The 25,799-nt window shown below is 35.1% G+C and overlaps 1 protein-coding gene across 9 annotated transcripts in view; it reads left to right on the top strand.

Annotated features, from left to right (window-relative positions):
- The window catches only part of FAM184A (family with sequence similarity 184 member A), a 151,726-nt gene that overhangs the window by 92,601 nt on the left and 33,326 nt on the right, over nt 1-25,799 (top strand). For all 9 annotated transcript variants that reach the window (XR_013176391.1, XR_013176393.1, XR_013176394.1 and 6 more), the window contains exons 8-11: nt 2,423-2,544; nt 2,996-3,146; nt 21,677-21,889; nt 24,433-24,586. Coding sequence is in view for 5 of the 9 variants with exons in the window: in XM_077162771.1 (XP_077018886.1) it covers nt 2,423-2,544; nt 2,996-3,146; nt 21,677-21,889; nt 24,433-24,586 (640 nt within the window). In the remaining 4 variants the exon portion in view is untranslated. The remainder of the gene's footprint in view (nt 1-2,422; nt 2,545-2,995; nt 3,147-21,676; nt 21,890-24,432; nt 24,587-25,799) is intronic.

The raw sequence follows: 25,799 nt of genomic DNA, 5'->3' as shown, positions 1-25,799 counted from the left end.
ACTTAAAGCTTATTGTAAACATCATATATATATATATATATATAATAAGTATTAGCAGTTCTGTTTTTGGTAACTCAGTGTAGCAACTACGTGATTCTGAGCACCTCCGTGATTTACAGGTTTCAGAAAGGCTCCACCTTTCCCCTTCATTCTCACCAAGCAGAGCAAAGATTTAGGTTACCTTAGCCAGCAGAGAAAAGAATCCTAAAATTAGGGGGTAGTCCCCAGGGAGTTTGCAGGGACAGAGAACCAGTAGGGAAGTCTACTTCTGACCTTCTCCTTCAGAGGTGGTTTAGAGTGTCGGCTCTGAAGTTGGGCTGCTTGGGCATCAACACTGTATCCACCACTTAGTGTGCAACTTTGGGCACTCACAGCCTTTCTAAACCTCAGTTTCTGCATTTACGAAATATGGGCAGGGGCATGGAGAGAATCCTCCTTCCTGTGGCTTTATATGGCTATTGTAGTAATTATGAGATAAACCCTTATATAGCTAAACAGTATACACTCAGTAAATGCTGCCTTTTATTGATATTATTTCAAATTTTATTTTTTAAGCTTGGAATTGGCAACATTTTGAAAGCATGTAAATAAGGGCCCTTTGGTGGATGTACCTTATATACAGTGCCTATATAATTCTATTCCTATTTTATCTAAGTTACAACTATGTTCTGTGTCCGTTGATTATTAATGATACAAGATTTTAAAATTCTGTAACGAAGTAGATTATTGTATTCTCCTTGAATCTTCCTTTCCTTCTGTTTGCCTTTCTCTAGTGACTATGCCATATGACAGTTAATAGAGAACACAGAATAGGTTAAATTTTAGAGCTAGTATAATACACCACTTGATATATTGTTTATGTTCTGCCGAACATACTGACTAAAACCTCAGTGGTAATAATTGTGTGGGGTAAAGCTGAGCTGTATGATCTAACTGTGTCAAGAGGTGTTTTTTACTTTGTCAAAATAACAGGAAATCTGTTTTAATGTAGTAAAAATGTATTTAAAATTTTTAAAACCATTGAAATATTTCTAATGAATGGTGATTTAATCTAGCTATGTTTATATGGTACATAATGTTCTATGTCACTCAAAGTTCTTGCTTTCAAGGCATTTTAGCCTGTTTGCCTTTGTCCCTGACCTGGCACTGAGAATTAGGATTATGGATTCAGTGTTATTTCTTTAAGGTCCCTTATATTTACATTGTTTTTCTATCCAATAGTAGAATATGGTAAAAATAATAATAATAATAATATTAACCATATTAAGCAAAACCCTGTCATTTTTCTGTTCTGCTGGACAATTTTAAGTAGAAAATATGAATTCAATATCACAGTTTATCACAGCTTTAAGTTCCTTAAAAGCAAGTATTGGTTTTACCTCCTCTCCCTCATCACAACCCCAATAATGTTTAATCAAATCTTTGCATTCAATAAAAGAAATGTTTTGTTTTGTTTTTTAGTAATAAACTAGTTCTCCATTTAATGCTAGCTTGGGTGGTAAGAGTATTTCCTAGAGGTAAAAGTAACAGTGAAAAAAACAGTTGACTAAGATGGCAGAATTTAATTTTCAGTATTACTGCTGAATGGTAATTTTCAGTTTGTGGCTTGTTTTCCATATCTGGGTATACCTCTCGACAAATGTTATCCCAGAGGCTGTTAGCAAGTAGGTCATCCACAAGGGTCATTATGGTAACAGGAGGATGGACCATCACCTGCTCCTTTTCTGCTTTGTACCCTAAGCACAGTGCACTGCTGGCACTAACCGTGTCTGCCAGTGCTGTGCAAACAGGTCACCTCCAGCCCCAGGCACCAGAAAGCCATGTAATTCATGCTAATCTGCAGGGATTTCAGATATAACATTTCATATTATCACAACACCAAGCACATGGACCACTGGTTTGAAGTTACAGAATGAAAATATTTAATCACTAGCCTAAATTCCTGATAATTATTTTAATCATTTCACTGGGATATAGATAAAATGCAGAAGCCTTACTGGCAGTAGGAAATCCTGAGAAAGTAAAATAGCAACCCATTTTTAAATAGTGACATGCTTCTGAATAAGAATTTGAATAACATGTCTATCAATGTGAATATATAGGAACATAATTTAATAATCTATTACTAGATACCCATGATATGAAAGGTTTAGTTATGATGATTAATTATACTGATTTTTAAACTATTTAAAATAATTTGGAAAATTATAAACCTTAATAAAATATAGTTTGGACAAGGATATTTACAATACAAATATCTTTTATTGTCAGAAAATCTTGAGTAATTATCATAATCGCATTATCAGTTGTTGTGCTGTAAGAATTTAAAAGCTGCAGTGCAGACACCCTCCTTAGTTGAAATAGCTAGCAGAGGCTTTATTTTTTGATAATTAGCCATCATTGAAAAGTTTCTGTTCTTCAGGGTGAGCTGGAACAGGAAAGGCAGCAGCATGAAGAAACACTTGCTGCCATGAAAGAAGAGGAGAAGCTGAGAGTGGACAAAATGGCTCATGACTTAGAAATAAAATGGACTGAAAATCTTAGGTAGGCTTGTTCCTCTGCAAGGTTATCTTATCCATATACATGTGCAAAACTGTTTTCTATTATTTGGCTCATATTATCATTGTTAAAGGCATAGTAGCTGCATTTTAAATGAATTTCTGGTGACTAGACAGAGAAATTTTTTTCCTGTATAGATGCAGATTTACTTTTTTTCTGATTCAGTTTCCTTGCATATAAAATAGTATACTAACCTGGAGTTAGAAACTTGTTTTTTCTAGTCCTTATTCTTCCACTGAAAAATTGATGTCAGTGATCTTGGGTAAGTTATCAATATGCCTTATAGTCGCTATAAAATAATCTATGCTTACTTGATCTCACAGAATTTGGGAGAGAATTATGTTAGCACTTAGAAAACCTGCAAATGAGTCTACTGACATTATTAAAAGGAATAGCTATTTTTACAAAGTAAGTGCTTTTTTTGTTCTTTTTTTAGACAAGAGTGTTCTAAACTTCGTGAAGAGTTGAGACTTCAACATGAAGAGGATAAAAAGTCAGCGATGTCTCAACTTTTGCAATTAAAGGAGCGAGAGAAAAATGCTGCTAGGGATTCATGGCAGAAAAAAGTAGAAGATCTGTTAAACCAGGTAGGTAATGCTTTATACATTATGAAGTTTTATTTTTCTTGACAATCTAAGAAAAGGTATTATAAATCTCCTTCTGTTAATTCACTGTATTTTGTTATTTTAATAGAGCAAACTTAAAATGAAAAGTACATGAAATAAGGAGGTCTATTCATAAACTCATTAAACATTATTGTAAATAATTATGTTTAAATATGCATTCCTAAATGCTGAGAAGAATTTATAGTTGTTTAGTTTAGTATTTGAACTGAACACATTAGAAATTTTAAACAGGAAATTTACCTATTCTTTGAAGGTTCAAAACCTTTTTCTCAAGCCATTAAATATCATTTGAGCTGCAGAAGGAAAAATTCACTAAGTATATCCTGATTACTTAAGCAATTTACTTCTTTTTTACCAACAGGATGTTGCCTGTTATGTTTCAAAATGCTTTAAGCTCCTTGGAGAAACTAATCCATAAATGAAAACTTATCTTCTTATGCCATGCTTACTTATTTCTGGAACATTTACAATGATTATTTAAAAGAATTTGCACATTTTCACTCATTTATACAACTTCTAAATTTATGAACGCTTAGCATTCTTTGGCAAAGCTGATAATTAAATAGGGCTGACTATATGAGTCACCAGTTGATAAGCAAGTGCAAGACTTGGAGAAGAAGCAGCTCAGTAATTTAGGGCTAGAAATATACTATTATCTTTCTATTTGTGATCCTGATGAATTTTAAAATAAACATGCTCTCCGTTTTGTAATGTAATTTATTACATGGATACGTACATGTAACATCTTTCATGAATACTTGGGGCCTACCAGTTTGTGTCTGGGTATTTCATTATAATTTTGAATGTCACAAATACACACACACACACATGTATATACACACACACGCACTCTTATATATATGCTTTTGTAAAGAAGTTTTGAAACTCAGACATAAAAGTAAGAACAGGGAAACAACTCTCTCTAAGAGTTGAACCAGGTTAACACTGCTTCTAAATTACCTTCTGGGCACTTATTTTACATTCCTACCTTAGAGGCCCAGAAGGATAGATTTGACTGTGTTCACTGATATTTGTACTACCTATTCCTTTATCATGGTCTGTACCTGGGTCGATTTAATTAGTTTTATTATATGATAAAGGTGAAAAACATCCCTGAAAGTCTGCCTTCACCGACTTTCAAGGCTGGGTTTTGATGCTGTACAGAGGACCCCCCACTTCTCCCACCTATTTTCTGTTAAATTATTCATTATTCATTTAATCTCCCTTGTAAAGAAAGAGTTGTCAGATTGCATACATGTTTCTCTAACCTACTTACCCTTCCTTCCTTCCCTCCTTCCTTCCTTCCTTTTCTGTACTACTCATTCCTGAGAGGACATAATCCTTTGCATCTTGTGACTGTATATCATGAAGCTATATATTAGCTCAAAATTTTGTTGCTTTATTTAGAGAAATTTTTTTAGCAGTCTTCAAAGCAGATTAGCTGTCAACATCAAGACAACATTTGTGTTAATTCACTGCACTTTGTTATTTTAATAGGACAAACTTATAATGAAACCAGGTATTAAATGGTTGTAATAGTAAAATTATTTCTGTGATACTGCCATGCCATCAAGCCATTTCTAAGATTGATTATAATATCTTTCTTTTTCCCTACCTCTAAAAAGCATAGGGCATACACATTATCATAGATAAACTAGCAAATAGCTTTTTGCATTCCAGGATTGTCCTTGCCTGAAGAAAGGTAAGAAAACAAGTGAACAAAAGATTCTCTATTAAAATGAAAGCAGGTTTTACATTCTTAGGGTTTCTCTCTTTCCACACAAATGAGATGACAAAACAAAATGTAGCATAACCAGTGTTCTTTTTTAATGGAACTGTCTTATGGATAAAGGACCCCCTTCTTCCCTGCCCCTTGGATCTTGTTATCTTGACTCTCTTGGATAGGTTCCTGGAGCCTAGGCTCTGAAGCCTTCTCTACCATGTTCCACTTAACTGACCTTGCTGCTGAGCCCTGTTCTACCCCCAGCACTAATCCCTACAGCTATTTCACTTCATTCACTGCCACTAGTCTTGCTCGTTCCCTTTAACCCTAGCTCTGCCAGCACCCCTCAGCACTTTAGGGAAAGCAGGCCTGGTTTGGGCCTGGTGTTGTTAAAGGAGTCAGAGTGGTGAATAGAAGTGTCACAGCCAGGGTTTAGGTGGAGACACATACTATGAAAAGTATCAGAGGATCTGCGTTTTACCTATCTTAACTATTTCTGACCCAATTGAACACAAATCTATTTTTGTGCCTTAGTTTACCTATATTTCATCCTACATAGAACAAAGAGGAAATAAAATAACTTGTCTTTCATGTGAACTTAAACTCTAAAAGTTAATTTAATTTAAACCATTGTCCATGCCCTGTTCAAAATTGGGCACAGAAAAGCCCGAGGTTTTCATTTTCCTTTGATCGGATATTTTACATTTCATAAAAAATTTCCAAAAGCTATTATTTTCATTGTCTGCTCTGAATCAGAGTCAACTTCCTATCTTCTGGTTTTCTTTTACTATTTCATTGTCTTCTCTTTCTCTGTCCAGTGATTATACTTGAGTCCCAGAGTAATTATGCTTTCAGTGTGTATTTTGAATTACTTTAAATACAGAGTACTACACTCTTATTCTTTAGCTCAGTCTAAAGAAACACAATTATATAAAGTCCTTTGTGGTCAGATTTTCTATTTTTGATCTTAAAATTCTATCGTGTGTTCCTGTCTTTTACAACATTTTCTAGGGAGCTTTTATTTAGGTCCAATATGCTGCTTTATTTATTTGGCCACATTCAGAGCATTTGACTGAAGCACTGGTGAGACATGCAGATCTTTCAGACATGGACTGTGGAGTTTTATAGTCTCCTGGTTCCAGTTTTCCATTTTGTCAATGAGTGAGGCCTCAATATCATTTAGCCATTTATGTGACTGACTTTTTAATCTCTGCACATTTACAGTCTAATAAAAGAAGAAGATACGTATACAGATATCTACATTAGAAGTCACTGAGCAGTAAGTCATTTCCTAGGTTTCTCAGACGGTTTGTGCACTGGAGCTGGCACCTACCAGCTCACAGGAGCCGGCCTTGTGTGTCTTGTCCAAACTTGGTGATGAGGGACTGCATCCCAGTGCTTCAGTCAGCCCTGGTGGATGTATCTGCAGCACAGATGCCAGCAGATGCCATAAACCAGGGCTTTGTCTCTGCCAGCATACCACCAGATCAGAGTGCAGAGTAGAGGGACAGTTACATCACCTGTGTGACTGGGAAAGATTTCAGTGTGGAGGTAAGCTGCAATGTGACTTTCAAATAGAGTGAAGAAAGAACACATCTTCCTTGCCCACAGGAAAAGCGACAACTATTTTTATTCCTTCACCAAACACTTTATTGTGCATATACTCTTATTTCCTGGGCACTGTGAGATATACGGTGACGAGAAAAACAAGGTGGGGTGGGTTTGGAAAGAGAAGTCCTTGACTTCCAGGCTTGAGAGTTCAGAATTTCTTTGGTGTGCCCTGGGATTTTATTAGAGGTTTATGGATAGAAGAATAACATGATGAAAGTTTCATTTTAGGAAGCTTATTATGGCTGTGTTACTGAAATTAGGATGAAATGGAAATATCTCAGTGTAAATATCTAAGTTAAAGTTTATGAAAGAGAATCCTTGAATACACACCATTCACCCCTCTGCCACCCCTTAACCCTATAAACACTACCATCCATTTGAACCTCAGGCCAAAAACCCCGAGTCACCTCCTCCCTCTCCACTGTGCAGCTGATCCAGCAGCATTTCCCACTGCTCGACCCTCGAGATACATCCGGGATCTGATAACTACTCCCCTTCTCCCCCCTCCCTCCCTAGGCCAACCTACCTGTGGTTCTCTCCTGCAATGTAACTCTGTCTCTCATTTGATCTCCTTGCTTCTGCTCTCACTCATCCACAGATAACTTTCCAACCAGCTAGAGTGAGTTGGATAAAATACTGAGTTGGATCATGTTAACTCTCCTGCTTCAAACCCTCTAGTGATTTCCCTTCACATTTTTAATATCATCTACACTCTTATAATGGGCTTCAGCCCTCTCATGATTTGGCCTCCTGGCTTCATCACCAGCATCCTCTCTTACTATTCTCCCCCTCCCTGTTTTTCCAGCTCTACTGAACTGCTTACACTTTTTGAACACGCACAACAAACTTAACCTATCTTAGGACCTTTGCATCGGCCAATTTCTCCACATGGACCCCACTTTCCCAAGGTATGGCCCTTGTCCCCTCACTTCATTCAATTCTCTGCTCAAATCTCAACTCCTCTAAAGAATTTCCTTGACCACTTTCTCAAAATAGTACCCTTCATCACTTTCTATACCCTTAACCTGCTTTATGTTTCTTCAAAACATTACTAATGGCATCATATTATATAATTATTGATTGATTGATTCTCTCCCTTATTAGAGTGTAAGGTCCCTGATCACTGAGCCATCATCTGCACTGTTCATTCTTGTATTTCCAGCACCTAAAACCGTGGCTGGCACATAGTAAACACTTGATAAGTAGTTGTTGAAGGAAAGAACAAAAACCATGGCTCAGGGACCAAAGAGGAAGTTGTCAAATATATAAACTATAAATAATTCTACCAATTTGGGACCTGAATTAAGTTTATTTCACCGAAAATGTAAGAGATGGTAAAAGAACAAGTGTTGTAACTTGATGAATACTCTTGATGGAAAACTTTGGTAAAGGAACCAAAAGTATTCAGGTGAATCAGGATTTGAGTCACAATGAGAAAAAGACCATCATTTGAAACAGAGAAGTCAGGATGTGCTATTTATTGAGAGAGATGATAAGTTTGTTTCAGAGGTGTTGCTTTTACAGTCACAGAATTTTAGAATATCTCACAATCAGTAAAAAAGTATAATGAAGCAAGAAAGAAATTAAGAATTAAATGTTCTTGATCAACAGTAACTGGAAAGCCAGATTTTTATTAAAGACTGGTTACTTTGTGATATTTTCCTTAGGAAACATTGGATTTTGTTTTTAATTAATTTCTCTTCAGTTAGAAAACTTCATGGCATCATTACTTCAGCCAAATATGTACTCTTTATCAGACTTGTGTGGCTAGTGTTCTTATTTTTTTCCTTCTAAAATGAACAATACTGAATCAACTGAATATGTTACTGTTTTATGTGACATACTACTAAAAAGAATTAAAATACTTTGGACATACAGTTACAAAGTTGTATAAGATTAAATCTCTGAGAAACGAGCTTTTCTCCAAAATAGTTATTACTGTTTTAGTTTAAATATTAAGCAATTGTTTATGACTTTTTCTTTTATTTTTTGCTTTGAGAGATTTATTAAAGCTGTAAATCCCACTTCTAAATCTTAGGTTTGTCAGTTGGTGGACTGTAGGTATTTGTATACTTGAAGCTAACATTAGAAAAATACACATAATTTGCTTTAAGAAACTTTATTAAATACTGAAATTTGGAATATTTTATTAAGCTTTAAAATATTTTACTTGACGTGCAGTGTATACTTAGTATAGATATTGTTTTAAGGAAGATTTCTCTGGAGTTAGAAATTTAATAAATAACACATTTTTTTGTTAGTAATGAGAATTTTTTTCTGTCAGTTGAGATTTTTTATTCAAATTAGACCTGAAAGTCAAGCAATACTTATTATGAAAATTCATTGAAACATGCATATGACTCATTATCTATGAGTGGGTATTATCAGAGTTTTTAGTAAGCCCTATATAGATGAGGTCTCTTTGTATGGGGATTTTGTAACTATTGTTAGTCATCTAGGTGCCTCCCATTTCCCATGTCTTAAACTGATTGTGGTTTCAGAGGCTCTTTGTCGTCACCCTTAGACCTTTTATATGGGTCTAGTTTAGGCCTTCATTACCTCAACTATAAAAAGAATCCTTATCCCCTGAAACTGTGTCAAATATAGGGATACCAAAATCAGTAAGGCCAAGCCCTTGATCTTGAGGCTTATTCTTGTGAAGCTTATGTAGGTAGCAGAGAAGCTTAGCCTACCTATAGGTATGCCTAAGAGTTGCTTCTGGAGGACATTTTTTGTTGCTCAGATGTGGTCTCAATCTCTCTAAGCCCAGCTCTCCAAATGAGTTGCAGAAATCACTACCGTCCCATTACTAGCCTGGTTCGGTACTTGGTGTATCAGAAGTACTCAATTTTTGACATAGCGAATGGATGAATACATGAAAATGATGCAAAAGAAATTTCTCACCTTTGATTTCAACACTTAGGGAGATCAGATGGTGCTAGGAATCCTTTTTTTTTCTTTTTTAACTTTTTAATTGTATATTATAACATATATACAAAGTGAAGAAAGAAAAAAGCAATAGCTCTCAAAGCAGTCTTCAACAAGTAGTTACAGGACAGATCACAGAGTTTGTCATGGGCTACCATATGATCCGCCTGTGGGACAGGACATCTAGGGGTGAAAGTCTCCCTGGCGGTGTGGGAGATAATTCCCAGGAATGAGTCCGACCTTGGTACCAGGGGATCAACAATGTCATCCTGACTAAAAGGGGGAAAAGAAATATAAACTATCAGTGGTTGGAAGAGTTCAAATAGAGTTGTGAGGCTACTCTGGAGGTCACTCTTAGGCAAGCTTCAGTTTAGATATTGCTACCTATCATAACTTGCCAAACCCCAACCAAAACCATTCCAGCCAATGCTAAAGAATACCCAGGGCAATATATAAGATTCAACAAAGGTACCATGCACTAGGGTAACTTTCCAGAAACCTACAACCTCCAGATGGGTCCCTGGACCAGATGAGTCCTGAAACCTAGAGGGCCCATCCTCCCCAGAACATCGGCTAGTTCCATCTCCCCACCCCATATTATTGACAGCTCCTTCCAACATGAAAAAGTTAGAATGGGCATAGCCCAAACACCCCTAAAGAGTGGGATAAAAGGATGAAAGGTGATGGCGGAATTATACAGGGAAGGTAGGATTTAACAAATAATATGATTGCTGAATCATTAAATTGATATTTCTTTTAGTCTCCAGTATCTTAGAGCATCTAGAAGTAAAAACCTAAAATTGTGAAATTGTAACCTATACCAAACTCTGAAATCTGTTCTACAACTAATTGTTATGCTGTGCTTTGAAATTTATTGCTTTTTTGTATATATGTTATTTTTCACAAAAAAGAAAAAAAAGTAATGATAAAAAATATATATATTCCTTCTAGCCTCCAATGTTGTGGAGCAGCTTGAAGAAAAAATCTGAGATGGTGGTATGGTAGCCCAGGACAGACTCTGGGATCTGCCCTGTAACTACTGTTGAAGAGTGCTTTGAAAACTATTGCTTTTTTCTTTCTTTGCTTTGTATATATGTTATATTATACGATAAAAAAGTTAAAAAAAAAAAAAAAAAGAATCCTTAGCACCATTTGATCTCCTTAGGTGTTAAAATCAAAGGTGAGAAATTTCTTTTGTATCTTTTTCATGTATTCATCCATTCACTATGTCAAAAATTGAGTACTTCTGATATGCCAGGCACTGAGCCAGGCTAGTAATGGGACTGTAGTGATTTCTGCCTTCCAGTTATTTACAGTCTAGAAAGGAAGACAGATATGAAATAATTATGACAAATTAGTTCATCACAACTGTGGTTTACAGGTGTGTGAGACATGGGGACCTAACAGAGTCTGGGAACTTCATTTGGGAAGGCTTCTCTGAGTGTGGGCTTCATTGCCTGAGACCTGGAAGGTAAGCAGGAGTCAGCTGGAGAGAAGGGGAGCACGTTCTCAGTAGAGTGTAGTGTGTGCACCCACCCTCAGGCAGCCCAAGTAGCGTCATTCTTCTAGAGAGGAGAGAGCTGAGAGGCTGCAGAGGCAGGCAGGATGGATCTTCAGGACCTTGTTTGTCTTACTAGGGATTTGGGACTTTATCCAGTGAGCAATGAGGAGCTATTGAAGGATTTTAATCGGGGGTGTGAAATATTCAAGTATTGTCGTTTTGGAACTCTGGCTGCAGGATGGGGAATAGATTAGAGTGGGGCCAGGTAGCTGCCATTCGATAGATACTGCTTCCCTTTTGGCAGCCTTCCTTTTTCAGGTTTGTATTTTCTGGACAAATATTTAGTATACTCATTCTTTTATTTCCCTGAGAAAATAAGGGAAGTCTTATAATCTGTTGGCTTTTGTCAGCAGGATGTCTGCATAGTATATTTAACTGTTATTTCTTTCTAGTTATCTAACATTTTCTCTTTACTGCTTCTGTTTTTATGAGAGTGAGGTGAGGTAGAGAGTAGAAAACTAACTCAAAGGTAAAAGTTCATTAAATCCTTTCACAGACATTTTTTAACTGTTTACTCTATTCCCGGCACTATGTTAGGCATTATGGTTGCAAAGCATGACTAAGACATAATTCCTGCCCTCTAAAAATTTGCAGTTCAGTGGCTTTCAGTATTTATGAACCAGTATTTTTGCAAATTGCAAACATATAAAACTTTGCTCTATTTTCTAAAAGAAATAAACAGAAGTTTAGAATAAAAAGATAAATCTAAAAGTATAGTTCTGTGTTTTTTTCTATAAAGCTGTACGTTTCAAATTAAGTGAAGCAACTCTTTTAGTTATTTTCAGTTTTCTTCCTTCCTCACCTCTCTAATGTCTAATGATATTCATTCCATCCACTTATATGGCTAAAAGCATCCCAAACTTAACATGTCTGCCTCAAAAGTTTTGATTCTGATCCAAACATCTTCACTTCTTGGCACTGCCTGTTGCTCAGCACAGAAACTGAAGAGTCATCCTTGATTTCTCTCTTTCCTTTATTTCTGTCGTCCTGTCAGTTCCACCCACAACACATACCCCAGCACCATCTTCTTCCATCTCCCTTGATAAACGCTAATCCAGGCAGCCATGCCAACATTCTCCTGTCTAATCTCTCCAAGTTTACTTTTATCACAGCACAAAAAGCGATCTTTGAGCATGTAAATCAGGTCACGTCATTCCTTTGCTTTATATACTCTCAAAGTACCCCCTTGAGCTGAGGCTGTATTCTCACAGCACTGTTCTACAGGTAACTTTGTAACCTTGCCCTGCCTGTATCTCCCACCTCATGTCAGCCTGCTCCCCCGGACAAACACCACCTGCTCTCCCCAGCTCTCCCCAGCTCGCTGCCACTCCAGGGCCTTTGTGCTACTTGATCCATTTGCCTGCAGGCTCTTCCCCGAGGTTGTCTCATGGCTGGTTTCCTCCTTGAGGTCCCAGTTTCAATGTCACTTCTTCCAAAAGATCTTTCCTTACCATCAACCCAGCATTACCCCTAGTCATCCCTCTCACAGTAACCCTTTTTTAAACACAATGTTTATTGGTAACTTTAATCATTTTTTCTTTTTGTTTTGTTTTATTCTCTTACTCGACTCTGATCTCAGCATTTATATTATTTCCTAAATATAGTATTACTCCAATAAATACTTTTTAAGTGAAAATTTAAGTCATGATTCAGTTATGTCTGAATGCATGATGGAATTGCCACAGAGCCACGGTCATTGTGCCTTCACCGACTGCACAGCCAGCCTGCAGAAAGCTCACCCCAGCCCCAGCTGGGGCACCTTGCCGTTTGGTTTAGAGATTTCCATGGCCCGAAACGGTTTGTCGACAAGATAGTGACCATAAAAGTTTAGATTCCAAATGTTCAAATGTATTTCTGACATATAAAATTCGACTTGGCATGCCACTTTCTGTTCTGAATTATTAGTATAATTCATTGAGTAGTTCAGGAATCTTAAATAACATGCAGATTTTTGTCTGATGATAGTTTAACGAATAAAAAATAACATCTATGTCATAGGTAGATGCATTTATTTTAGACTAACTTCTAGAACTAGGACATCAGTTCTGAGAAATACAGAGAGGTAAAAAACTACAAATGAAAATCTTGTGGCTTTTCTTAAATTTTGTGAAGTGTGGAAAAATCAAGTGTCTTTATAAAATATAAACAATATTGTGAATATGATCACAAATAAAGAAAAAGTAAAAGTAAAAATTATTGTTAGCTAATATATACATGTAAGCGTGAGAAAGTTTAGATTGAGGAGTTGTGGAATAATCAAATTGAAAGTTAATCTTTATCTCAACTTATATTTTCAACTCCAATAAAATGGAATATGTTAGTCTAAGTTTAGTAAGAAATTGTAATAAGTAAAAGCTAGCCTTAGTTTATGATATCAGTAAATGATGCGAAAAATTTTATTGTCTGAAAATTTGATCAGGATCCAAATTAAAATCATTTTATAGGAACTTTTCTATTTAAATTAGTAATATGAACTAAACATACTATTTTTATTTTTGAAAGATATAAGTGAGGTAATTGGAAATTAAATTGCATTTTTCCCTTTTATTTGGGAATGTGTGCATAAGTTTTTTTCAGTGGTTTATTGCTCAAAATTTCAGTGAGCTTCTGAAAACCAAATTCAGATCAAATAATTTTGCCAAATATATCCTAGAAAATAGATTAAAAGAATATAAAGAGATCTTGTCTTCCTCCTCCCTCCCCTCACCACATACAAAACCAGATTATTAAATCTTCACTTTTTCAATAATTAGCTCATATTTATTTCTGTCCCCCAAATTATACAGTCAACCAGGTTACTGTTACAGACCTTCTAGGCTCATAGCTCTTTGTTATGAGACGTCCTCTGAGAGCCTACACCAGTCACACTGTGTAAACTATTTTGAAGTATTATATTGTAGATTTCTGTAGGAATTTGGAACAATAACATCCCTTCCAGGTTTTTAAATAACAATCATTTTTTAAACAAAACTCTGATTTATATTTACTAGCTTTTGGTGTTTTTCATAGGTAAATCTGCCAGCCCACGACAGATTAGACTGTTGCAAGAGAATCTGGATAAATTGGAATATGTGTCTTAAATTTCTGTTTGTCTAAGTTCATTCTCAGAACAATTTTCGACTTTTTTTTTCTTGAGCATATTATAATTAACGTTCTGTGTTTTACTCTCCTTTTTTATCCCTCTTTCTTTCACTTAGTTGATTTCTGAATGTTTCCTTTATTCCTGTGATCTTTTCTTCATAGCGGCACTCTCTGGGTGAAGCTTTGCATAAATCTATCAACAATGTAAGTGAGGCAATTACAATTTATACACAAGGGCATGTTGCACTTGATTTTGCATAAACGACATCATTGCTTTAAAGCTTTAACTTGTAATATAAAACTACACTGGCATTGAATAAGTTATATTTTGTATATGGTTAATTAAAGCTTCTAACCTTCAGTCATTCATTTGTGTATGTGCATTCATCTAACACATTGTATCCATAAGCATATATTTTATTATAAAGCCAAACAAGATTTTACATCGCAGACATAAAATTCATTATTTTAAAGCTTGCTTTGAAAGATACAATAATATTTTAGAAAAACTATTAACTAGTTTACTAACATAAAAATAGAAATAAATGTAAAAAAAGTACTACTGCTTTTGTCAAAATAATTTATTTTTGAAAAAGTAGTATCAATAGACGTCTTTATTTAAAAGGATTAGATAGTTATGAAGGTTCGTGATTTTCAGAACATATCATTTTAATGTTATAATTGTTAAAAAATGAAAAGACAAATGAATAAATCCCTTTCCTAAAAGCAGTGTTCTTTACTTATGTACTGTCAAGTGTACAAAAGCTAGGCTTGACATGATATTTCATTTTAAACACTCATATAAATTTTGTTCTTTATATATGAAAAGAAAAAAATAAGATTTTTTTCCAAACTCATATCCAAGTTGTTCTTTGAAATAAGATAACAGAGTTAATATCTTTTAATATTTTTTCATGATTCCTAGGATAGGGATCAGCAAACTTCTTCTATAAAGGACCAGATACTAAATTTTGGCTTTGTGAGCCCTCCAGTCTCTGTAGCAACCGTTCAACTTTGCTGTTGTGTTGAAAGCAGCCAGACAATATGTAAGTAAACCGGCTTGGCTGTTATTCAGTAGATTTTCAAAACTTTTCAAAAAAAGTTTTCTTTTTTCAAAAAAAGACTGTAGGTTTCCAAACCCTGTCTAGAGGAATTAAAGCTTTGAGTCTAGAGTGGTCTTGTGAAATTTAGATACTTCTAAAGTGAAACTATTTTCTCATTCTTCTTTAATTTCTTTCTACAATATTAAAAAAGAAAATTTTTTACCTACCTTTCATATTCAGCTTTCCTTTCTACTTTAAAAATAACTAAAATCACATAAATATACTTGAGCATTTCATTTCATGTATTTAAAAAGAAGTGGTAAAGGGCAGTGCGATGGTGGCTCAGTGGCAGAGTTCTCGCCTACCATGCGGAAATCCCAGTTCGATTCTCAGTGCCTGCCCATGGAGAAAAAAAAAAGAAGCAGTAAGAACATTTATCTCAGTGTTGTTGTAATAAGCCTACATTTATCATTTATATAAATTCTTTTTAACAATCTATAAATTCTTTTTAACATATCAGAACATCATAAGAACTTGGTCATGATAGCCATATCAATCCAGACTTTTTGCCATATATTCTAATTGGGATAAAAGTAAGAACCTACATAAGATGTGATTATTGTCAGAATTTGTGGACTTGTACTCCAAAATACTTATGACAATACTGTCACTTTTTCCTTAATAATTATAAATGAAAAGATGTCCATTAAAATAAAAACAATCAGGTGGGTCACGGTGGCTCAGCAGGCAAGAATGCTTGCCTGCCATGCCAGAGGACCCGGGTTCGATTCCCAGTGCCTGCCCATGTAAAAAATAATAACAGTCATATTGAAGTTAAATCCATTAGTAAATGGAGTGTGACTACCTTGATTTATCTTCTATTAAAATAGTTAAATGGGGTGGTAAGGCACTTGAAAGCACCATGTAATTAATTCTCTTTTATAACACCACAGCCACTGAGAATCAACTCTTGACTCTGTCATCATCCTAAACAACACTGGCCTCGGCAGAATGCTCCACCCACTGCCCCCTGTAGTCTTTGTCCTAGGTTCCCAGGCAAGATTTCAGTGCTTAGCCCAAGTTTTCCTCTTTATGCCATCTTGTTCTAAAAAACAGGTGATTATAAATACTTCTCTCCTTTATATAAGCTTTCTAATCTTTTCCAATCAAGAATCAGATAGATGGTGATTAGGAACATATTCCACGAATATCTTAAGAACATTATGTAAACATTATTATTCTTGTCCTTAATTAATAAACTCAGTTATAAATCTTCTTAGAAAATGCCAAAATTTGTGAACTCCTCAAAATTATTCCAGAATGGTTATAAAAATTTTGCAAACTTAGATTTACTTTTCTTAGCTGAACTCTTAAAAATATCAAATTAATGGTTAAAAACTCATAGAATGAAGTAATCAAGCACCTTCAAATATTTTGCATGAGCATTTACATAAGTTGTTAACATATTCATAAATTACCCCAAATGTTGTATTAAGAATAGTTATCCTATGCTTTCTACCAAGACTTCTGCAGAGAGACCAGCCTGCTACTGCTAGCACTGGTTGACTTTAGGGATTAGGACTTGCAAAGAAGCAGAGTAAAGGAATGGTTCCCTTTTATTTTGTATGCACATATATATGTGTGTGTGTATATGTGTATATATATATATATATATAAAATATATATTTTTTATTTATTTATTTTTACTTTTTCACAATGAAACATATACTTTGGTAATTAGGAATAAAAATATATTGGACTGCCTGGGCCCAATTCCAGACCTACTAAATCAGAATCTCAAGGGACAAGGACCTACACAGTTTAATTGATAAGAACCTGCAATGCTGATTCTGCTATACAGACTGGTTTGAGAACCACAAATTACATTTACCATCTCAAGAAATACTCTGATTTTCAGGCCAAATTATTTGTATCCCTTCTGTATTATTTTATTTCTGCAACACAACTGATATTTGGGGAAGGGGGTATGTGCTAAAGTTAGTTGCATTGAAATCCAAAGGGTGTAGATAGGCTGTGCACAGTAAATATGTGTGCTCTGTGGACATGCTATCATGTTCCAGTACCTCTGCTTTGAGATTTGAGTTTCTGTTTTGAGGGAGTTCCTCTTTAAGTGCTGTTGTAGAGATCTTTTCAGTAACAAAACCCTTGTGAAAATGTTGTATAGGAACTCCCGGGACATTATATAAGGTTCTACAAAGGTCCCATGCACTAGGGTAACTTTCTAGAAACCAACAGCCTCCAGATGGGTCCCTGGACTAGAGAAGTCCTGAAATGCAGAGAGCCCAGCCTCTCCAGAACATCGGCTGGTTCCATCTCCCTACCCCATATTATCGACAGTCCCTTCTGACATGAAAAAGTTAGAATAGGCATAGCCCAAACCCCTAAAGAGTCGGAGAAAGATCAAAGGTGATGGTGGAGTCATACAGAAAAGGTAGAGTTTAACAAACGAGTGATTGCTGAATCTTTATATTGATATTTCTTTTAGTCTCCAGTATCTTAGAGCAGCTAGAAGTAAAAACCTAAAGTTGCAGAATTGTAACCCATATCAAACTCTGAAATCTGTTCTATAACTAATTGTTGTGATATGCTTTGAAATTTATTGCTTTTTCTATGTTATTTTTCTCAAAAAAACTAAAAGTTAAGAATGTGCAGAGCCCAAATGCCCCTTAAGATAGGGAGAAGAATCAGAGGAGAAGGAGGAGTTATAACAGAGAAGATAGGATTTAACAAATGAGTATCAGTGCTGAATCATTACATTGATATTTCTTTTCATCTCCAGTGTCTTGGAGCAGCTAAAAGGAAAAACATAAAATTGTGGAACACTATCCCATACCAAACTAAAATCTGTTCTATAAGTATTTTACAATGTATTTTGAAATATATTGCTTTTTGTATATATATTTCATAATTAAAAATGGTAAAAATACTTTTAAGTGTTCTGTAGGAAATAGGTAAAGCTTTCCTGTTTTCAAAAATTATATCTATATGTTTTTAATTTTAGCTCTCCTTTTTGAAAATTTTACAAAACCTTATTTTCAAAAAGAAAAAGGGTGTTAACCAGACAGAAGTGTTATAAGAGGTAGAAATCAGAAGGTGGCAGTTATTATCAGTGTAGTATGGCCTGTAATAATTGTTTGTAAAATACCTGGTACCTATTTATCAGTATCATTCATATGTGAATTACTATGTTAAGAATTTTAAAGTGAGGCTTAAGCTTTTCTCAACTAAGATTCTCTTTGGTTCATTTAAAAAAACAAAATTTAAAAACATAAATTAAAAACCAGTATTTAATTGTATGAAAATAATACCATATGCTGCATAATTTTATGTGTAATTTGCAGCAACTAAGGTTTCTTATTCGTTTATTCAACAAAGATCTTTCTAGATACTCTGTAATCCTGTATTAAATGTACTAGTCAAGGTTACCTAAACCATTTAATACAAAATCCATCTTTATTCTCTTTTGTTTTGAATTAATGAAGCTTTATATTAATATGTGTTTCCATAAAGTATACTAAACCCAGCTGTTTAAGTTACTTATAAAATATTAGTTCATTTTGCATTGCTTAGCTCATTATTTCTTTTAAAGTGCCATGTAATTTTCATGCTGAATAAAGGCTGATACTAATTTATTTATAAAAAGAACAAAGTAAGTTTTGATGCTATATTGCATGATAAAGGCTTTCTGCATAAAGTTCATATTATTGTCTTGAGCATGAATCCAGAGATGTTAGATAGCCTTGTTATTATTTTCATGTGTTTCCAAGGTTGAGAATATTGTACAGAATGTCTAAATTAAATATATTTGAACACTAAATTGCATGATAATGTCTTCTTTGCATATAGTCCACATTACTTTCTTGAGTATAGATACAAAGATTAATCATATGTCCTAAGATGCAAAATATTATTTTGGAATTCTTTCAAGGTAAAGTATATGATGATGTAAAATATTTCAGTGAATTTTTATTTAAGTTGGAGAGGTACTTAAATTTTCTTAAGCTGCAAATGTCCCTAAATTTTAAATGGGTAACTATTATGGTACTTTGATACTATATTCCTTCATTTGAGATGTTGTGTTTCTTCTTAAATTTCCCTTAAATAGCTCCAGTGAAAGTCAAATAGTAGTCAAATTAACACATGGAAGGTCTTGTGGTAAACTTCTGAAGTAGGTATTGCACAAAATAAATAATAGTTATGAACTGAGTGGCTTCTTAATAACCTAAGTGCACACTTAGAAGGCAGGATCCAGGGCCACTGCCAGCCCGTGTGGTGGCTTTAACAAATCAGAAAAAAGATGCCCCTTCGTTTTGGGTAGTATAGACCCGTATCAGGGTACACAGCTTGGTGAGCAGAGTGTTGGATGGATTTTAGTCCCTGCTTCCACAGCTGTGAAGTAATGAATTTGACAATATCAATCATTAATCTACTTATATACCCTCTTTTTCTGACCTTCCCATGTATTTTTTTAACAAGTTGTCATTGTGTGTCTCCATGCTGGGGCTTAGGGGGAAGAGTGGGCATGTGCCTTCTTTATTTCAAGAACCAGCTGGCTGGGAAAAAATGATTCCAATTACACATTAGTATTCACAGACATGCAGTTTTGTTGCCTGTTACACATTTATGAATTTTCAGAGTTTTCCCTAAAATGGTAAGCAGTCACACAAAATAATTTGTCTTGTGCTTTCTGCTTCACGAGTGTGGGCTTGGCTATTGCTGTGACAACCTATGCTGTTGACACTTGCAATATCTATTTCTTACTGTAAATCATGAGTACTGTTGCCATGTAGAGGTGCAGGGAGCTGCATTGCCTGGAGTCAGAGTACTGATGTTCTACTTGGCTCCAAACATGTAAACATAACCTGGGAAGCCATAGTTTTTGTAATTAACAAGTAGAATTTATGTAACTCTCAACAGGTGGAGTCACTTCCCTGGACATACTCTGAAACAGATTGAACGTCTTTGTCAGTTGTATTATTTCTCACCAGTGCTTGAATCTTTTCATGAAGTCATGTGCTTACCTTTATAATGAATCCTAATTTATAACTGACCAAACCCTTCCAGATTGCACATTCATCCAGATGGCTAATTTGCTCCCTTTCTTCCCATAGTTCGTGACAGTTTCCTGCCTCTTTCCAGGAAGTTAACTGCGTGCTTCTGACCCTTCTTGTCTTCTAGGGAAGCCTCCTTTCTTATTTTGCATCTCTGGTGATTGCCTACCCTTTATCTTTCCCAGATACTTTTGTTTGTGAGCCAAGTGAAACAGCCTGTATCAGCCTTCCACCAATCAGAAAAATCAAAAGAACGCCTCTTCCCATTTAAAATGCCCACTTGAAGGTTTCCTCTTTCCATTAGCTTTTTTGGCCGTAAGAACTGTTTTAATTGCACGTAGACACATATAGTGTCTTAAGTTGCTAAATGGAACATACTTTACAACTTTTTATCTGATTCCCCTAAGTCCTCTTAGCCTCAGACTTCTTTTAGAGTATTTAGTTGAGTTATTGAGCTGCAAGTTACAATATCCTATATATGAGAATAGAAATAGATCAAATTAAGTGGTTCGATCAAATGTATATATGTATATATGTAATATATACATGTACGTAAATATGCATTTTATACTTCTTTTTCTTAAAAAAGGCATAAAATTTAAGTGTATTAAAACATGCAGAGACGATGCTGCATTAAATGAGGGGGGGCGTTGGCTAGCTTCAAAAGGAGTCACAAATTAATTCTCAAATAGTGAAAGAAAAGCACCTAACCTTATTATAAGGATAAAAATGAGAGGATTGTGGGGTGTTTATGATTTTTAAAAAGCTGAAAGGTTTGCAGGTCTTTTAAAATTAAATCAAAATTCAAAAATAAAAATATTTTTTAACATAAGGATTCTAAATTAAGAACTGACAAATCTCTTAAAGAAGACTATTTTAACTGTCAGATAATCTTAGCTAACATTTATTGTTCAGTTAATATGTGCTAGGTGCCGGTCTAAGTACACTATGTGGGGTAAGACACCTGATTCTCACCACAGGTTAGTAAAATGTTGGTATAGCAGGGGAAGAGCCTGGACTTTTAACTTAGAGCCCATAGTCTTCACAACTCTGCTTTAGCACCTTATAAATAAATAAGAAGCCTAAGTTTTCACAGTTTCTCCTTGAAGTGACTATAACCTAACAAGTACATTAGTTGTCTTCTGTTTTTATTTCTTATTATGGTTTTCTTAATTGCAATGCAGTATTGGTGTTCCTTGTAGTTCTAAATGTGGGCTGCGGTGTCCTTTAGACAGTTTACAAACCTAATGCGACGAAACAGTCTATTTTCAGGTAATCACTAAAAACAGAGATAAAGGGGATTTCTCTGAACATTAGATATGTATGATACACTGTAAGACATTTTAGGTAGAAACTTTAAGGCAGTTATTTTACTATAGTTAATATCTTTGAAATGCTTTTTTCCCTTAGATTGTCAATTGGTGAAATATGCCTTGTATGTATTCTTCATTGTATACCCTTCTGTGGCATAGATTTCCTTGCTGAAACAGAATCTGGAGATACAGCTTTCCCAGTCTCAGACATCTTTGCAGCAGCTGCAAGCCCAGTTTACACAGGAACGACAGCGGCTTACGCAAGAGCTTGAGGACTTAGAAGAACAACATCAACAAAGACATAAGTCCTTAAAAGAAGCACATGTCCTTGCATTTCAAACTATGGAAGAAGAAAAGGAAAAAGAACAGAGAGTAAGTTTAATCTGACGTATGTTTAAATGTAATTCAACAGTCCAACAATAATTAGCCTTCAAATTCTTAAGGACTCATTTTTCGTTTGCTCAAAAATATTATGCATTACTTTATTTAAATGTGGTTCCATTATGTGGCTTCCTGGTGTAGATTAGAGCCAACATTTTATGTCATTTCCCATAATAGCAAGTTCGTGATGAATATTAATACACCACCTGACTTGTCAGATAAATCGTTACAGGTGTTAAATAAGCTCAACTAAATCTTCAGCATGACCCTGCTGACCTATAGCTACTCTAATTGCTTAATACAACGAGAACTAATAGTCTTTCATCAAATGTTTATTTTTCTCTTTCAGGCTGGGTTTACAAAAGACAAATGTACCCAAGGAATTTATATATTTTTTCCTTACACTCTTGTTTTTCCTTATGTACAAAATTCACGAAGATGTGAACTTGAAGACATATCAAAATAGTATAGTTAGTTACCTTGTGTTCAATCCCAAAGTCTATGAAATGAGAAGTAGTGACTTCAGCAACTCAGTCAGAAGAGATATACTCAAATAGATTTATTATTGGATTAATCATATTATGTGCCAGAGTCTCTCCATATCCATTACTCAGTTCTGTGTTTCAACGGTAAACATAACTCTAGTGTGATTGATTTTGGTTAAGTTCATTTCTTAACACTGTATTTTTCTATTTCTTCCAAAGATCTTATTGTAATTTAGATAAAAGATTTGCTAGAAAAATAGTGTTTTGGTTTGCTAAAGTTGCCAGAATGCAATATACCAGAAATGGATTGGCTTTTATAAAGGGAATTTATTAAGGTACAAGTTACAATATAAGGCCATGAAAATGTCCAAATTAAGACACCAGCATCTGGGTTCCTCTGTCACATGGGAAGGCATATGGCGACATGTACTGGCCCTTCTCTCCTGGGTTGGTTTCAAAATGGCTCTCTCAGCTCCTGTGGGTCCTTACGGCTTTCCTTCTGCATCTCCAAATGTCTGTCTACTCTCTGTGTCAGCTCTTTTAAGAACTCCGGTAAACTAATTAAGACCCACCTTGAATGGGTGAGGTCACAGCCCACCTAGTCAAGAGGTCCCACCTGCAATTGGGTAAGCCACATCTCCCTGGAAAAAACTTAATCAAAAGGTCCCGTGGACGCGATTGGCCTGCCTCCGCAGGACTGGATTAGGGATAAGAGGACGTACCCTTTCTGGGGTACGTAACAGTTTCAAACCAGCACAAACACAGTTTTACTTTTAACACTGAATTTGACTATATGGTCATTACTGGTCTTGGCTTCTTCTTAGTCTTTAAAGTACCAGCATTGCTTTAAAAGTAGTGTGCTATAAAGAATTTATTTTTTAAAATAAAGTCATAATATTTTAAAAACAATTAACTTGCCTATACAATAAGTTGTAGCCTACGCTCTTGTCCAATAAGTGACGCAAATTCCCTTGGCCAAAAATTAGACCTGATTGCACTACTAAATGATCTATGCATGTTTAAATTGGAATAACACATACGCTTTCATGTCAGTACTTAATTTTGCATATTCAGTGTCTTACAGAACTTAAATTATTCTTCACAAGAAATAAAAACCTACAATTAATTTCCTGTACTATCTTCAGGTGGCCAAACCACCTCAGTAACATTGTCTAAATTAAATGTCCTTTATTTTACCTATATTCAAATAAATTCATGTTTTATTTTTCAAAAAAAAATACTTTTAACATAGTGAACTTAAGTAACCAAATATTATCTTTTTAAAATGGCATTTTAGAGTAACATTTAAAGAATACAGCCTAAGTTATAATATGCTATCTTTCTCAGAAATTTTTTGTGGCATAGATTACAGTAAGAAAAAAATCAAAAACTATTTTCTGTTAAAGTTCAGTCTCTAAACTTCTGAAGTACTCTGGCCTCTCTTTTTGTTCCTGAAGCCATACATCTTCTCTTAGTCTTAGCCACATGTCATCTATTCTATATGCTACTCACATGAAAGGCTTTAGTTTAATATTTCCAGCTACATACTCTCACCTTTTGCTTCTCTTCACAAATGCAGGAGCAAAAAATGACTCTGGAAAATTGTTACAATATATTTGATAAGACTAAGTTAGAAAAGCCCCCATCTCTCTTTTTTTTAATCAGAAGAAAATCTTTTTATTACCCTTCTCCTTCTCTTTTCTAAATCCCATGCACAGAGAGGAATTATTTATTAATTTTAGGTAGTTTATCCCACTTAGCTTCAGATAATGACTGTATTTGAAAACTGTCTTAAGTATAGGGTTCAATCCCAATTCAAACAAAATATTAAATCAAACTGGTTTCATGACAATTCATTTATTGTTTGATTGCGGTAACCCTACAAATTTGTTTCCAAATGATGATTATCTTTATCTAATTTCTTGAAAATAACTTTAAAAGTCTAATATTTGTTAACTAATATGTGAGTTTAATAACTATTTTCTATTTTGTTTGCATTTTCTTTCCTATATTCTAGCATAATAATTGAATTTGTTCCTCCTGTTCTAGGCTCTTGAAAATCATTTACAGCAGAAACATTCTGCAGAGCTTCAGTCCCTGAAGGATGCACACAGGGAGTCGATGGAGGGCTTCAGGGTAGAGATGGAACAGGAGCTTCAGACTCTTCGCTTTGAACTAGAAGATGAAGGAAAGGCTATGCTTGGTATTTTGGAAGGGCTATAATCTTGCCATATTTATTTGTGCCTTTTTCCATTTTAAAATTCAGCATAAAATCATGTTTCATTTTTAAGTTTTGTAACATCAGCATGAATATCCGTCTGGGTTGTGTGTCCTATTTTGAAGTTACCAGGTGAAGGGCAAGTATGATAGAGTAGAATGGGTAGAATGCAGATGGTAAAGTGGGGCCTTCCCAGCTGCTCTGTGCTCAGACTGGAAGCCATACCCAGGGGTTGCTCGCCGGCACCCAGCCATTGTGCAGTGGGAGAATGGGAGAGGCCTGGAGCAACTGTCCTTGAGACCGGGTAGTCCTGTTGTTATGTTCTACTCCAGGATTCATTTTGTGAGAAAACTCAAATAGTAGGTCTAATTTTTTATTTAGGTAGTTTCTAGATATTTCTTTAGGGGATTTAATCTTGGAGGTTTTCAAATCACTACCCTTTTTAAAAGGAGGTGGGCTGAGTTTTGAAGAAAAACTGGATATGAATTTAAAGATATTTGTGAGTTTGATAGTTTTCGTGACATTCAATAACTTTTTATTCCTGGCATCTCATTTTCCTTTAGTTTGGTTTTATCCTGAATTCCCCCAATATTTATAATGTATGTAGTCATATTTCAGTGGCATACGCTTTCCGAGTAAGAATTGGGGACAACAAAAAGCGAAGTGTTATGAATGTTTTAAATCTCAAAGCAAAAGCCATTTGGCCCTGCTCGTCGTTGTTGTTGGAAGTCCCAGGTGAAGCTGTTACAGCTCTCTCCTCTCCTCCCTTTAAACGCTACTGTGATAGCCAGGATGAGAGTCACGTTAAGTGTTAACATTCATCAAAGATTTTTGAAATACCTTTTTACCTGTAGAGACAGTGGTAAGCAAAGGGAATTAAAAAATGAATTGCTGTTCTGTCCTTGCATTCAAGTAGCCCCCAGTGAAATGCAGAGGTAACCTTTGTAGAACTGTGTCCATAGCTGTGTGAGGAGCAGTAGAACCAGACCACGTATTGGACCTGCTGTGGCTTAGCCCATAATTTAAATACTTCTTTGTTGACAAAAGGATTTTTTTGCAATTTTCTTAGCTTAAACTTTTTGTTTTGAGATAATTATAGATTCACATGCAGTTATAAGAATAATACAGAAAGAACCCAAATACCCTTTACCCAGGATCCCCCAGTGGTAATGTCGTGCAGACCTATCATGTACCATCA

This window comes from Tamandua tetradactyla, chromosome 5 (assembly GCF_023851605.1).
Source record: "Tamandua tetradactyla isolate mTamTet1 chromosome 5, mTamTet1.pri, whole genome shotgun sequence".
NCBI classification, from domain to species: Eukaryota; Metazoa; Chordata; class Mammalia; order Pilosa; family Myrmecophagidae; genus Tamandua; species Tamandua tetradactyla.
The sequence above is the reverse complement of the archived record's forward strand: the minus strand, read 5'-3'. Positions and strand labels throughout refer to the sequence as shown.